Source organism: Furipterus horrens, unplaced genomic scaffold (assembly GCF_987537825.1).
Source record: "Furipterus horrens unplaced genomic scaffold, mFurHor1.1.pri manual_scaffold_11, whole genome shotgun sequence".
In the NCBI taxonomy this organism is placed as follows: Eukaryota; Metazoa; Chordata; class Mammalia; order Chiroptera; family Furipteridae; genus Furipterus; species Furipterus horrens.
This window is the reverse complement of record NW_028327181.1, coordinates 101061693-101075200: the sequence shown is the minus strand read 5'-3', so window position 1 is coordinate 101075200 and position 13508 is coordinate 101061693. Positions and strand designations below refer to the sequence as shown.

Genomic DNA, 13508 nt, shown 5'->3' with positions numbered 1-13508 from the left:
GGTCTATTAACTATGATTCCCAAAATACTAAAATCACTTTAAAGAGTTATTTATAAGAGCAAAGCTCTTCTCAGAAATACACCAAACAAGTAATGCCTGGGTACGCGGCGCCCACAGAAGTTATACAGAGCTCGATGTCGCCCTGGTCGGTGTGCCTCCATGGGCTGGGCCCCATCCTGCACATCGAAAGGTCGCCGGCCTGGTCCCCAGTCAGGGCACAGGCTGGGCTGTGGGTTTGGTCCCCAGTCGGGGCGCGTGCAAGAGGCAACCGGCTGGTTTCTCTCTCACATCGATGTTTCTCTCCTTCTCTTTCTCCCTCCCTTCCCTTCTCTCTGAAAATAAATAGCTCTTTTAAATAAAAATTCTAAAAAGAACTATTTTTCAGAACTGTGACAGGTAAATCTGCATCAACAAGAAAGTGCACACTCTGAGAAACTACTTTTAAGAGAGAACAAAATAAAGTATCAATGAAAAATAGAGGGTAGGGGCTATTCTTCACTAGCGGATTGGTAACATTCTATAAGAGGAGACAGAATCCCAGGAGTGAAATCGGGGTGGGAGCCGAGGTTGGAGTGCACCGCCTTGTCAGGGACAAGCACGTGCCCCAGTCTGGGCAGTCCCAGGAGAGTCTCCCCAGACCCCGGCCGCAGCCGTCAGCCAGAAGCGCCGCCAGGAGCCGGCCCCCAACAGCCAGGGCACGAGGCTCCGGGAAGAGGCCCCTGTGCAGACGCAGGCCCGGCAGGCCCAGCCTGTCCAGCACCGAGCAGCCCTCGAGAACAGGGGGCTGCGTGCTCTGCCCTCTCCAAACACAGGTCTGCAACCCAGCCGGACAGCGCTCTGCGTCAGGGCGCTGTGATTCAACGCGAGCAGGGCGTTCCTGCTCCACTGCAGAAGTTCTGTCCCCAGGTACCTCGCCCCCCCCACGCCCCCTCCACTTCCCAGTCATACCAACTTTCAAAACCACATAACACCAAAACAAAAGGCCCCTTAGGGTAGTCTACCATCAATATAAACAAAAAAAAAGTGGAAAGAATTTCAGAATGGAAGGGCGAGTTTGATTTTATTGGTAATTGCATTCTTTGGTGCAACGTCAGTCAAACCCAGGCCGCGAAGCCGACCTCAGGCAGGCCGCTGAGTCTTAGCGAGGCACGCGGGACCGCAGTGCAGGACTAAGCGGCATTTAACCACGCGTGGGCGCGTCCAGGGGACCAGGCAACGTGGGCACAGAAAACTCGAAGAGGAATCGGAGTGGACAGTTTAATTTAAACTACATCTTCCTCCGTGTAAACCAAACAGCTGCAAACTGATGCACATAACCCTAACATTCTGCAACAGTTTAAAAAAGGCAAAAAGTGTTTTTTTTTAATATGCTTTATTGATTATGCTGTTACAGTTGTCCCCATTTCTTTTCCCTCTGCTCCCCTCCACCCAGTGACCCCCTCCCTCCAGTTGTCCCCCCTCAGTCCATGCCCACTGGTTGTGCACATAGTTCTCCTCAGCATCTTCCTGTCGGCTCCACTCCCTCCTGCTGTGCTTCTTAATCCCTGCACCATCTCCCTCCCTTTCCCCCTCCCCCTCCCCGCTGACCTCCCCCCAGAATGTTCCCCACACCTATAGTTCTTCTCCCACTCTCGTTGCCTACTTAGTCTGCCTTTGTTTCGGTTCCCTGGCTTCTGCTGTTGGTGGTTGTGATGCAGTTTTCATTTTAATGTTCATAGTTTGATCCTCTTTCTCCTAAACCAGTCCCTTTAACATCTCATATAACAGAGGTTTGGATCTGATGAACTCCTTCATTTTACTTTGTCCTGGAAGCACTTTCTCTGCCCTTCTATTCTGAATGACAGCCTCGCTGGGTAGAGTAATCGTGGCTGTAGGTTTTTTATTTTCATTACTTTGAATATTTCTCACCAGTCCCTTCTCGCCTGCACAGTCTCCTTTGAAAAATCAGCTGACAGTCTTATTGGGGCCCCTTTGTACGTAATTCTCTTCTTCTCTCTTGCTGCTTTTAAGAGTCTCTCTTTATCCTTAATTTTTGACATTTTGATTATAATGTGTCTTGGGGGGGTTCTCCCTGGGTCCAGTTTATTTGGAACTCTCTGTGCTTCCTGGGCCTGTAAGTCTATTTCCTTCCCCAAATTAGGGAAGTTCTGCTTTATTATTTGTTCACATAATTTTTCAATTTCTAGTTCTTCTTCTTCACCTTCTGGCAGCCCTGGGATTCGGATGTTGGCCCGCTTACAGCTGTCCCAGAGGTTTCTGAGCCTCTCCTCATTTTCCTCACTTTTCATTCCCTCTGTCTGCACTCATTGACTGTTTGTTCCTTCCCTATGTTCCGGTTTGTTGATTTGATCCCTGGTTTCCTTCCCTCACCTCTAGTTTCATATGTGTTTTTGTTCATTTCAGCAGGACTAGCCTTCATTCCTTCCCCGTCTTGTTTAAGATCTGCTGTCAGGTCTGTAAGCACTTTTATAACCAAAGCTCTGAACTGAGCCTCAGAAAGATTTCCTATCTGCTGCTTCATTAGATTAGATATTTGCTGTCTGGTCAGTTGCATCCCCAGGATCTTTATCATGATCTGTGCCGTCCTGACAGTTTTGTGTTTACCTTTGCTTCCTGGGCGGGGCTGTCACTCCTACGCTATAGGGGACAGAGCCCCATGCCCTGTCTCACCACACTGTGGCATTTTCTGTGGGGGTGGGTGTCCAAGATGGATTCCTGCTGTTACTCTCTGCTGAGAGACCGGGTGCCCCCTCCTCCGTCCCCACGCCCTCTGGGCCTCACTGTCCGAGGCAATGGGGGTCTGCCTTCCCCGGCATTGGAATCGCAAGCTGATGGGTCTGGTCAGCAGCCGGAGGTGCTCCCCAGGCGCTTCTCGCCTCCCCCTGAATACGGGCGTCTATGCTCACCGCTGTCCTGCTGCCGCCAGCACAGCCTGACCTCTCCGCCCCGGCCTCGTCCCTCCTGCCCGTCCGGACGAGCACCACTTGTTTATAACTTCATACGCTGGACTTCCATTTATTTTCTGGAACTGCTGGTTATTTCTGGTTTTGTGATAGTTGTGTTCCTTCTTAGTTGTGGAGGGAGACGGAGCATCAGTCTAGGCCTCCGTCTTGGCCGGAAGTCCAACAGTGTTTTTAAAACATCACCTTTGCATTCAAAATGCCGTGATATTCTGAAAATACCAAGAAAACCAACCACACACACACAACAGTAAGTCTCCAATCTACTTGTATGGGTTTTCTAGTCCCCGGCTGTTGGAATAACACTCAGCAGAGGGGTTCAGACTGCCGCTCACAGCCGGAGCCGCAGGAGGACGCGGGCGCGCGCTGAGAAAGGCACCGTCAGGCGGCGTCACCGTGGCGGGAGCATCAGAGGCACCTGCACAGACCTGGATGGTGGAGCCCACTGCACACCTGGGCTTCCGACTTGCCGACCCATCCCCGTACCGACCGCCGCAGGCAGCGGTGATACAGCCGCTCGGACATGCGCACCTGAGCAGAGGCCCGGGAAGGATGCGGCACAAAAAAGCAGCAAAGGTGCCCCTCACGGGGCGCCGAGCGCGACCGGAGCCAGGCGGGCAGGGGCGCCGCAGACTCACCAGCACGGGACACCTAGGAGGTGCCACTCACTCACGAGAAGCTGTTCTTTCTTCCATAAATCCCCCGGGCTCACTAGAACATTTTTATTTTATAACCTCCTGAAATGTTCTAAACCTTTTCATTGTTTTATAAGAACACTTAACTTAAAACCCACATCGCACAACCGTACAAGTTTTTTCTTTCCTCGTCGTCTTAGTGTCCACGTTGGACTGCGGTGCCCGCCTCTGCAGCGCCCAGCCCGGGACGTCCCGGCTACAGACTAAGACGCGCACCCAGCGGCCCAGGCCGCCCGGCCAGTCCGCCCGCTGGGCCCCTCCGCAGCCTGTCCCGCAGGAGCGCGCGTCTCCTGTGCCGCCTTCCTCTGAAACGTCCCCTGAAGGCCCCGCCTGAGGCTGTCCTTGAGGGTGTCACTCTCTCCAGAAACCCATCCCTGCTGGTTTGCCGGGTCTGTTTCTTTTTTCTCCAACATAGAAGCCAACGCACCATGAACATTCCTCTCCATTAATGAATTTTCCTGTATTGGGGGGTCCACGTTCTCCAAGTTCCTAAGGAGCTTGTTGAGACTGAAAACGCTTCTGCTAAGCCCTTCCCTGTGAGTTCTCGGCTGCCCCACGTCCTCGCCTCCTCTCGGCTCTGCATTCCCTTCGGAAGCGCCTCAAGGAGCCTCTCCATGTTGTCCTCGTCCACACCAATGGCTCCAGCCCTCTGCCACCTCCTCTGAGGTCACAGACGAACCTCCCAAGCGTCTGCTCCCAGATGCCACTCATAGTCCTTGGAGACATCACCTGACGAGGTCACAGAGGGCTGGGCAGCCCTGCCGGGGTCCATGTTTCCTCAGGTATGAGGCCTCGGAAGCTGCTGTGACCCTTGATCCATCGAGTCACCAAGGAAGGGAGGCTGCCAGGAGCATCATCAACAGCACACGCAACCGTGAACGGCGGGTTTGTCCAACGGCGCATCTCCGTGCTGGGCCCCCGTGACCATTGCGGCCCCTGCAGGGCTCGGCCATGGGCTCTCACTGTGCCCACGGGGCCCGGCGTGGAGCCCCTGCGTCCTCCAAAGCCCTGGCGCTGACGGGGCCTCCTCGTGGATGAGGGTCCGTCCGGCGTCCCTCTCAGGACTGGGAGGTTTCGTCCACACTGACGTCTGCTCTGGCAAGTCACTGTCCTCCACAGTCCGCGCGTGGAGTTTCCACGCCTCCGTCAGCGGCCGCCACAGCTGCACTTGCAGCCCCACCACGTGCCGAATGACGATGCGTGAGTCTCTCCTCCCAGCCGGAGCCGGCGGAGACCTCAGCAGCGGCGTCGGGTCCAGCCTTCTCCTCCCACGTCACAAACTCTGTGCTTTGGCCGGGTCGGCCGGTGCCGAGAGGAACGGCCTCCGGGTCATCAGACGTCTCTCCAGCCTGACGTGGGCCCTTCTCCAACTCCTGTTGGTCTTGCCGCTTCTGTGAAGCAGACCGTTCAATGGCCTCCGTCACTTTGCTCTCGCTCCTCAAGCCCAGGGCTCCGGTGGGAGGGACACGGACTGGCGGGCAGTGCCCATCGCTGGTCTCTCCCTTCACAGCCTTCAACCGGGCAACGTGGCTTCTTCCTGGGAACCCGGGCAGTGGGCTTTGTACGCTCAGGGGCCACCGTGAACAAGACACCAGATGAAATCAGAGACAAGCGGAACGACGCAACCGAGAGAAGCTGGTGCCCGCGCCAGCAGAGCGCGCCACGCTGCCGCCCAGCGCCGTTCAGGAAAGCGTGCGCTTCAAGCGACGACAGGAAGGACGGTGCGGCAGTGGGTTATGCCCCTCACGTCCCGCGGGTGGGCGGCGCCCCAGCCAGCCCGGACGTCCCCGCTGCGGCCGTCCAGCCCGAGTCTTGCAGGGTGGCCTGGAGAGGAGCCGGAGCCGACGTGGTGAGCGGACGCCCCTGTGCCGCGCTCCCGCCCGCCGCCGGCTTGTTCTGCAGGGTGACCAGGAGCAGGACCCCCTGGACGCCCCCCCAGAGCAGTTCCGCACCCTCTTTCCCGGAAAGCCCACGCCTCCTCTGTGATTTCTTCACTGAATGAGGCCAAGGGCCCCTCCCGAGTGCACAGTCCCCGGGAGCTGTGGGGGTGGGGCGCTCCCCAGCAGACCCCACCACTTGGGGCTCCGTGTGGGAACTGGGCTGAGACAGGGAATGCTCTGGTGCATCCCAGCCTTAATCAGGGGCCAGCTATCGGGCTAGATGGATATCTGTTACCGACCGTGGCTCCAGGACTGGGCTCCACCCCACTGCGGACGTGGAGGCTGGGTCATCACTGCGGGGGGGGTGGGGGGGGCTGTCCTGTGCAATGCAGGACTTTCGGCAGCACCTCTGGCCCAGCCCACTCAAACCGGCTGTGTCTGCAGACATTGCCAGGTGTCGGCGGGGAGGAGGGGGGTTGCCGGCAAGAGCCGCTGCCCTGCAGGGTCCACACCGACCGCGTCTGGAAGCAGCACATGCAGAAGGGACCAGGGAGGGGTGTCCAGCCCATGGCACCAGCATCACAACCCACCGACGCCAGCACAGGCCCCCCTGAGCCGATACCTGGCACTGGAGGAGACACAGCACCTGCCCAAGTGACAGGCTGTAGCCAGAGCCCGTCTGAGACCCCACGGGGTGCTCCCGGCTCCACCGCTGGGGCTGAGACGGAGACCACCAGGGCTCTGGACCCTGGGGCGGGCAGGGACGGCGGTCCCCAGTGTCCCCACGACCACCTCCCGGGATGCTCCCAGTTTCAAGTCACAGGAATGGCGACACTACCTTAAACATGCCCTGGGGACTGAGGTTCATTAGCAAATTCAAGAGTCCTTGTTAAAAACCGGGACCAAGCCCTGGCTGGTGTGGCTCAGTGGACTGAGCACCAGCCTATGAAGCTAAGGGTCGCAGGTTCGATTCCCAGTCAGGGCACAAGGCCTGGGTTGTGGGCCGGATCCCCAGTTGGGGGGCGTGCAAGAGGCAACCACACACTCATATTTCTCTCCCTCTTTCTCCCTCCCTTCCCCTCTCTCTAAAAATAAATAAAGTTTAAAAAAAAGCTCTTTCCTTTAAAAAAAAGAAAAAGTTTCTATTAACAGAAAAAAGGGTTTGAATTTGCTGTTATTAAGATATTGTCAACTGCTCCAAAACCCAAACCCAAAAGGAAACAGGAGCTACACAAAACTGTCCAACACACAGAATACTCCCTAAAACGATACATGCTTTCATTAAAAACAGAAACAAAAAACCCTTTCTCCACAGCAAAGCCAGAACTGCTGCATTTCCACAATGGAAATATCGGCTGTTACTATAACAGCCGCCTCCTGGAACATGTCCACCAAGCTCCAGATGGGACCTGCTGGCAAGTAGGGGGACCGTAAACAGGGGGCCACGTCTGACCGGAACCCCCTCCCTAGGTGGTCAGCACATGAGAGCGTTCACAGAGCAGCAGCACCCGAGTCAGCGGTCGGTGGGCTCACCTGTTCTGGACCTGCAGCAAGTGACGACGGCTCTGGGCACACACAGGACCGGGTCCCTGCCGGGCTCAGCCTGAGGGCGGCTCCTCGACCCCACCCTGAGGCCCCCAGCACGTGGGCCGCCTGGAGGCCTGCAGGGGAGCCCAGCTGCAGGCCCTCACTGCCCGGCAAAAAGACACCTTGGCCCAAGTTTCGAAAAGTCTATGTGGTTTGTTCCACTTCAGTAAAAAAGCAGTTTCAGAAAAAAAATGCACCATAACTTGCCAAGTTCTATGAGTGACAGCATCAGACTCTTCCTAACCAAGCCCAGGGCAGAGCGCACGCGTGTCCTCTTCCCCTGACACGGGACACGGGTGACGAGGCTGTGGGCTGGAGCGAAGCCCCAGGTGGGCCTCCCAGGCCTGGTTGCCAGGCAACCCGACCACCTCCCATGCTGGTCTTCACCTTAGGACCCAGGGGGAGGGGCGAATTCTCCCCGCTAAAGGAATTTCAGACGTCACTCGCGACTCCAAGAGGCCTCGATCCATGGCCTGCATGTGTGTGCGCCTGTGGAGCTGCGGGCAAGTGCAAGAGCATCAGCCCTCGGGGCCGTGGCCAGCGTCACGTCACACATCTGTCACACGGGATCCTCAGGGGCCCCTCCACACCAGACTCAGTGATGGACAGACACACGCGGCCCCTGACGTCCGCTGGGGCCCAGGCACCAGGCACTGCCCCTCAGACGCACTCGGCGGCCGGGCGGGCGTTTGACCCCAGTCTGCCCAGGGCCCAGGGCCCCCTCATCACCCCCAGCAGCGGTCAGCACACAACGACCCCTGTCGGTGGCAAGTCCCATCACGTAGGCCTGTTTCGCAAAATGTGTCAGAAATTCAAAATATTTCAAGTCTAAACCGCCTTAAACTACGAAGCAAACAGTAAAACGACCAAATTGAGCTTCCCCCTGGATGAACTAGGAAACACTTGGTGAAGAAGTGAGCCGTTTGTTGGGTTATTTTTAACTCAGGACAGTACCGATTACGCTAAAATAGCCGTGCTGTACCCCCCAACGTCTACAAATCAGTGATGAGAAGTGTCTCCGTTGGCCAGATGAACACACACTGCAGCTTCCGCAGAAAAACACACCGCGGTCACTGAATTAAAAGCAGGTGCCGTGTACCCGGAGCCCTCTGCTCGGCACAGCTGCCTCCGCACGCCGCCCACTCCCGGCCCCCGGGGTCCTGCCGTCCGCACCCGGCTCTCGGCTTGATGGCAAGCTGGTCCAAGCCTACTGCCTTGGAACAAGGGATCACACCACAGACACAGAGAACAAGCTGGTGGCCGCCAGAGAGAGGGGGGCTGGGGTGGGGAGTGAGGTGTGGGGGCGGCGCATATAAAATGTTTAAAGTGAACGAAACAAGGAAGAGCAAGCGCCAGGCCCCACTAGGGACCCTGCTCTGTCTCCAGCAAGACGCCCCTCTCACCGTCCTGCCTGGGAGCGTCTCCTTCACCCCCTGTGGTTCCTTCAGCTGCTGCACCCTGGGGACCCACAGGGCCCACCCCCCCACCAGCTCTGCCCGACCTGCGCCCTCCTCACGGCCCCCACCCACCCTGGTGGCTCCCCAGCCGCCGGCCCGCAGCCTCTCCCGCCCCGAGCACGCGGTCCCCGCGCCCCTGCAGGCTACTGCCCCGCCGCCCAGTCGTTTCTCTCTGGTGCCGCCCCTCTCTGGGACCCTGGGTTCTGCCCGCCCCCACTGCTGAGCAGGACCCCAGTTCTTCCCCTGGAGCCCCCCTGTCCGCGACCCCCCTGCAGCCCTTCTGAGGCTGCCATCTCACCTGAGGAGAGAGCCTTCCCGCGCGCCACCCGGCAGCGGGGCTGCTCTCACTGCTGACAGAGGGGCCATCGGCCGGAGCAGGCCCCTGGCTAAACACACACAAGGCAGTTCTGCACATTCAGCAATTGGGGGCAATGATCAATTCAACCTGTTCTATTTACGTTTGGCTATTAGATAGCATAGGATCTTACTGATCAAAACTTGTCAAATTCACTTGACGTTTCGAAGTATAAACGAGTGTTCATGAGTTGCTTATTTTTATTTATAAATTATATTCTGTTTGCTACCAAGGCAACAAGAGCAACAACACACCCAGACTTTCCTGCCCAATCTTGCTAAAACCCTTCACTGTCCCCTCACGCTCCAGACCAGGTCCAGAGACAAGGAGGACTCTGTCCTCAAAGAGGATGTCTCCCATCCTGTCCCTGAGCGCATGAAACGGTCCCCCACCAGGCCCACCAGAACCTCAGCTCCACAACGTGCCCCGAGGTCCCTTCCAGTCCCAATGTCACCTTCTCCAGCCCAGCTGCCAGCCCAGCTACTCCCGCAAGGCCACCCCCACCGGCCCACTCCCAGGGCCCTGCCCAGGGCTCCCCTTCCAGCGCAGAGCCCCCATCCCAGCCACTCCTGTGCCTCCAGCCACATCAGACCCTCTGGAGAGAAAAAGCTGCCCTTCCGCACACACAGCCTTGCATACTTGGCCCAAAATCAAGGATCTGTGGAAATCACTTGTTTTCTGGAAAACCACAGGCGCTGGCACCACCACCCCCACGCGCACACACGGGTCCACGCTGGGCACGGAGCTCACCCACCACCACGGGAAAGGTGCTTCGTTAAGACTCACTCAGGCCCTGTAACACACGCGCGGCAGCTCCCCATCTTCCTGTATTCCGCCCAGACTAACCCTTCGTGTCTCAATAAAACGAAGCAGCCCTGGCCGGTGTGGCTCAGTGGGTGTGGTGTCGCCCGGCGGATGATCGTTGGGCTGCAGGCCAGGTCCCCGTTAGGGGTGCGAGAGGCAGCCACACATTGATGTTTCTCTCCCTCCTTTCCCCTCCCCCTCAAAGTAAATTAATTAAAGTAACAACGTACTCTTCCAGATGTTCTCTAGGTACACTGTTAATACTCAGTACAAAATGTAGATGCATCTCACTGTTGGAATTGGAGTAAAACCCTTGCCATTCAAGTCACAGACCCGCCGCGGTAGCCCCGTTTCTTCTCTCCACGGCGCCGTCCGCTCAGCAGGCAAACGGGAATACCCAACATCTCAACCTCTGCCAGCGGCTCCACGCTCCACGTGCTTTGAAACTCACACGATCTGATTGTTTTACTTCGAAAGAACTTGTAACACAAAACAGTCTGGTTTCAAGAAAAGGAGTTTTAAGTTCGGCCACACTCAGCTTGTGCCAATGGTCCTTCCACAGCTGGTTCCGCGGACCTGGACGCGGCCGTCCTGCCCGCGCTCCAAGGTGGTTACAGGGGGGCAGGTGCTGCTGGGTCCACCCCGAACCCCCGTCCGCGTCCCGCGCCCCCCCCCCCAGGCCCGGCTGCAGCGCGTTCAGCACGTGCAAGCACGTGATGTGAAATTTCTTTAAAAATCAAAAGGTCCTCAGGGTCAAAACACAATACCCTCTGCTGTGACATCGCGGTGTCCCGGGTGGGGAGCCCACAGGGGGTCACACCATCCGGGGGCAACTCTGCGCCTGCGCCCAGGAGAAGCGCGTGGGGACCGGCTCCGCCTGCGGGTCCGGGGGCGCCCCCAGAGCGGGACGCGGCCGCTGCCAGGGGAACCCCGGAACCGCGCGCAGCACTGCAGCGACGGCAGCTCCCCCGGGCCTCGCCGGCCGGGCAATAAAAACGGAACAATCGCCTGCTTCTTAAAAGTTATGCGAAAAGTACCCAATCCCCCCCAAATTGCAAGGCTCTCGCGGACACTGAAACATTCATGGCGCCGGAAGTTTCCCCTTTCAGGCGACCGAAGGCACCCGCGTCCCTGGAGCTCAACGTCACTCTCGCTAACGGAGTCGCCGCCGAAAACCTGCGGGACCGGGAAGCGGCGGCCCCGGTCCGCGGTCCCCGCCAGGCCTCTGCCCGCTCGCTGGACGCGACAGCCGCGCGCGATCGCCCCGGACGCGCGGAGACGCGGCAACCCTGGCCCCGCGCGCTCAGGCGCCCGAGCCCCCGGCCCCGCGAGGCCGCATCCGGCCGGGTGACGCGTGGGGCTCGGGCCGCAGGTCAGAGGGCGGCCGGGGGCAGCGGCCTCGGTCCCGGGGCGCGCAAGGCAGACGCGATCGCGGGTTGGGGACGGGCGGTGGGGGTGGGGGCGGGGGCGGGGGTCGGGGTCCCGGCGCCACTCACACGCGCGGCAGCTGCAGCGGCGGCGCCCCGCGCCTCTGGAACACGCCGTCCACGAACACGCCGTTCTTGCCGAGGCAGCGCAGGTAGAAGTCGCCACCGGCGTCGGGCCCGGGCTGCGCGGAGGGCTCGGAGGCCGCCCCGCCATGGCCGCCGCCCGGGGGCGTGAAGATCTCCAGGTGGCGCCGCGAGATGAAGCTCGAGTGGCCCATGCTCACGTCCACCGAGCCCTGCGACGAGTTGCGGCCGATGGTCACCGAGCGCTTCTTCATCAGGTACTCGAACTCGCGGCCCTCGAGGCGCGCCACGGCCCAGCCGCCCGGCGGCGACCCGCCACCGGCCCCGCCGCTGCCGCCGCCGCCGCCGCCCCCGGCCCCGCCGCCCGCGGGAGGCCCGCCCGCGCCCGGGAGCGCCGCGGCCGCCGCCATGGGCCTGCGCGGGCCGGCCCTTCCGCCGCCGCCACCACGGAGCTGAGGCCCAGCGAGGCCGCCGGCCGGCGAGCGACGAGCGGCGGCGAGGGGCGGGACACGCGCGGCGCGCTCGAGCGGCGCCGGGCCGCTGACAGACAGCCGCGCCCGCCTATCGGGGCGGCGCACGGCAGTGGGGCTACCGCGGCCCACTAATGGCGAGGCGCGCAGGCCCGCCGCCCGCACGTCCTGCCGCTACGCGCTACGCAGGCGCGGCTCCGGCGGCCGGGAAAACCCGGTGCGGAGCGGCTCCGCGCGCACGGCGGGGGCGGGGCTGGGTCAAGGTCGGCGCGGGCGGCGGGCGCGGGGGCGCCTGCCCGGACACACACGCCCGCCGGCTGCTGCGCGCTGGGCCTCTGCTGCTGCTGCTGAGCCTCGAGCCGCGGGGAAGAGCCTCTCGTGGACCATCCGACGCCGACGGTTTCCACGTTGTCACTTCTGATCACAGTTAAAATCCTTCGCAGACGCCCTCTGCAGCGAGAATGGGATGGTCTGGACGTGACGCAATCAGTGAAAACGTAGACGCGCGTGGGCACCTTGGACACGCCGGACCAAGACCAGAGCGCAGCACCCACGGCCGCCCTCCGCGCGGTGCTTGGTCAGGATCCGGAGAACCAGTCGGCTTACAGAACGGGACGATGGAGGGAAGGGCATGCGGGTCCCAGGAATGGCAGCGTGGCCTCCGAGTGTGTCGTTGCGAAGTAGAAACCACGATAAAGCGCTCCTTGCAGGCCCCGCCAGAGGCGGCACGGTGGACCCCGAGGTCCACACGAGAGGAGTATCGAGGACGAGGAGCCGGTCCCCATGGACAAGGCTAGCAGCCCTTAGCTGTGAAGAACAATTCGAACGCGAAGATGTGATTTAACTACAGAAGGCGCTCAGTGTGCGTGCTTGGACTTGAGAGGAAGCTGGGCTTCAGCGGAGCAGGAGAACGCAAACGTCCTGGGCAAGATCGGAACAGAGGCCCAGGCAGCGCCCACCTGGGGCAGCCCGTGCGTCTTTTTATTCGTGTTTTTTGTTTGTTTTTTGGTGTGTGTGTAAAAACTTATTCTAAAGGCAATGGAAATTAATGTGTCCCTCTGAATGTAACATTTTGCTTGTTTTATATGCCATGAATGTTTACAATTATAGTACAAATTTCTAAGAGTTCAAACTGCTTTGGCAGAATGTCCTAGAGGAGAAAAAATACATAGTAGTTTCATTAAATACTCATTTATATGTCGGAGAGGTGTTAGGTGGTGCTGAGACAAGTGTGGAAATGGTAAGTGGGAAAACCTCTGGTTTAAAAATAGTAGACAGCCCCGGCTGGAGTGGCTCAGGGGACCGAAAGGCCTCGGGCCAGGTTTCCAGTTGGGGACATGTGAGAGGCAACTGTATGTCTCATACAGTGATGTTTCTCTCCCTCTTTTCTCCCTCCCGTCTTCTCTAAAAATAAATAAATAAATTTAAAAATAAATAAAACTGTATATTTACAATAAACATTTAAAAATAAAAAGTAAAAACAGTGGCCTGTCTGGTGCGGCCCAGTGAATTGGGCATTGTCCTGCAAAGCAAAAGGTCACATGTGGTTTTTTTTCTTTCAGTTTTTTAATTGTTCTTTTACAGTTGTCCCATTTTTCTCCCATTGCTCTCCTCTGCCCCGCCCACCCCCGCGCCTCTCCCACAATCCCCACCGTTATCCATATTCATGGGTCATTTATACTAGTCCCTTGATGATGTTTCTCTCACTTTCTTTCCACCTTTCTTACCCTCTCTCTAAAAATAAATTAAAAAAATATTTTTAAAGACTTCCGGCCAAGATGGGGGCATA

The 13508-nt window shown here is 58.6% G+C and overlaps 1 protein-coding gene across 1 annotated transcript in view; it reads right to left on the bottom strand.

The window, feature by feature from the left end:
- The window catches only part of FOXK2 (forkhead box K2), a 28896-nt gene extending 17222 nt beyond the window's left edge, over positions 1-11674 (bottom strand). The window contains exon 1 of the mRNA XM_090290701.1: positions 11235-11674. Within this exon, the coding sequence (XP_090146827.1) occupies positions 11235-11659 (425 nt within the window). The 5' untranslated portion in view covers positions 11660-11674. The remainder of the gene's footprint in view (positions 1-11234) is intronic.
- Between the last annotated feature and the right edge of the window lie 1834 nt (positions 11675-13508).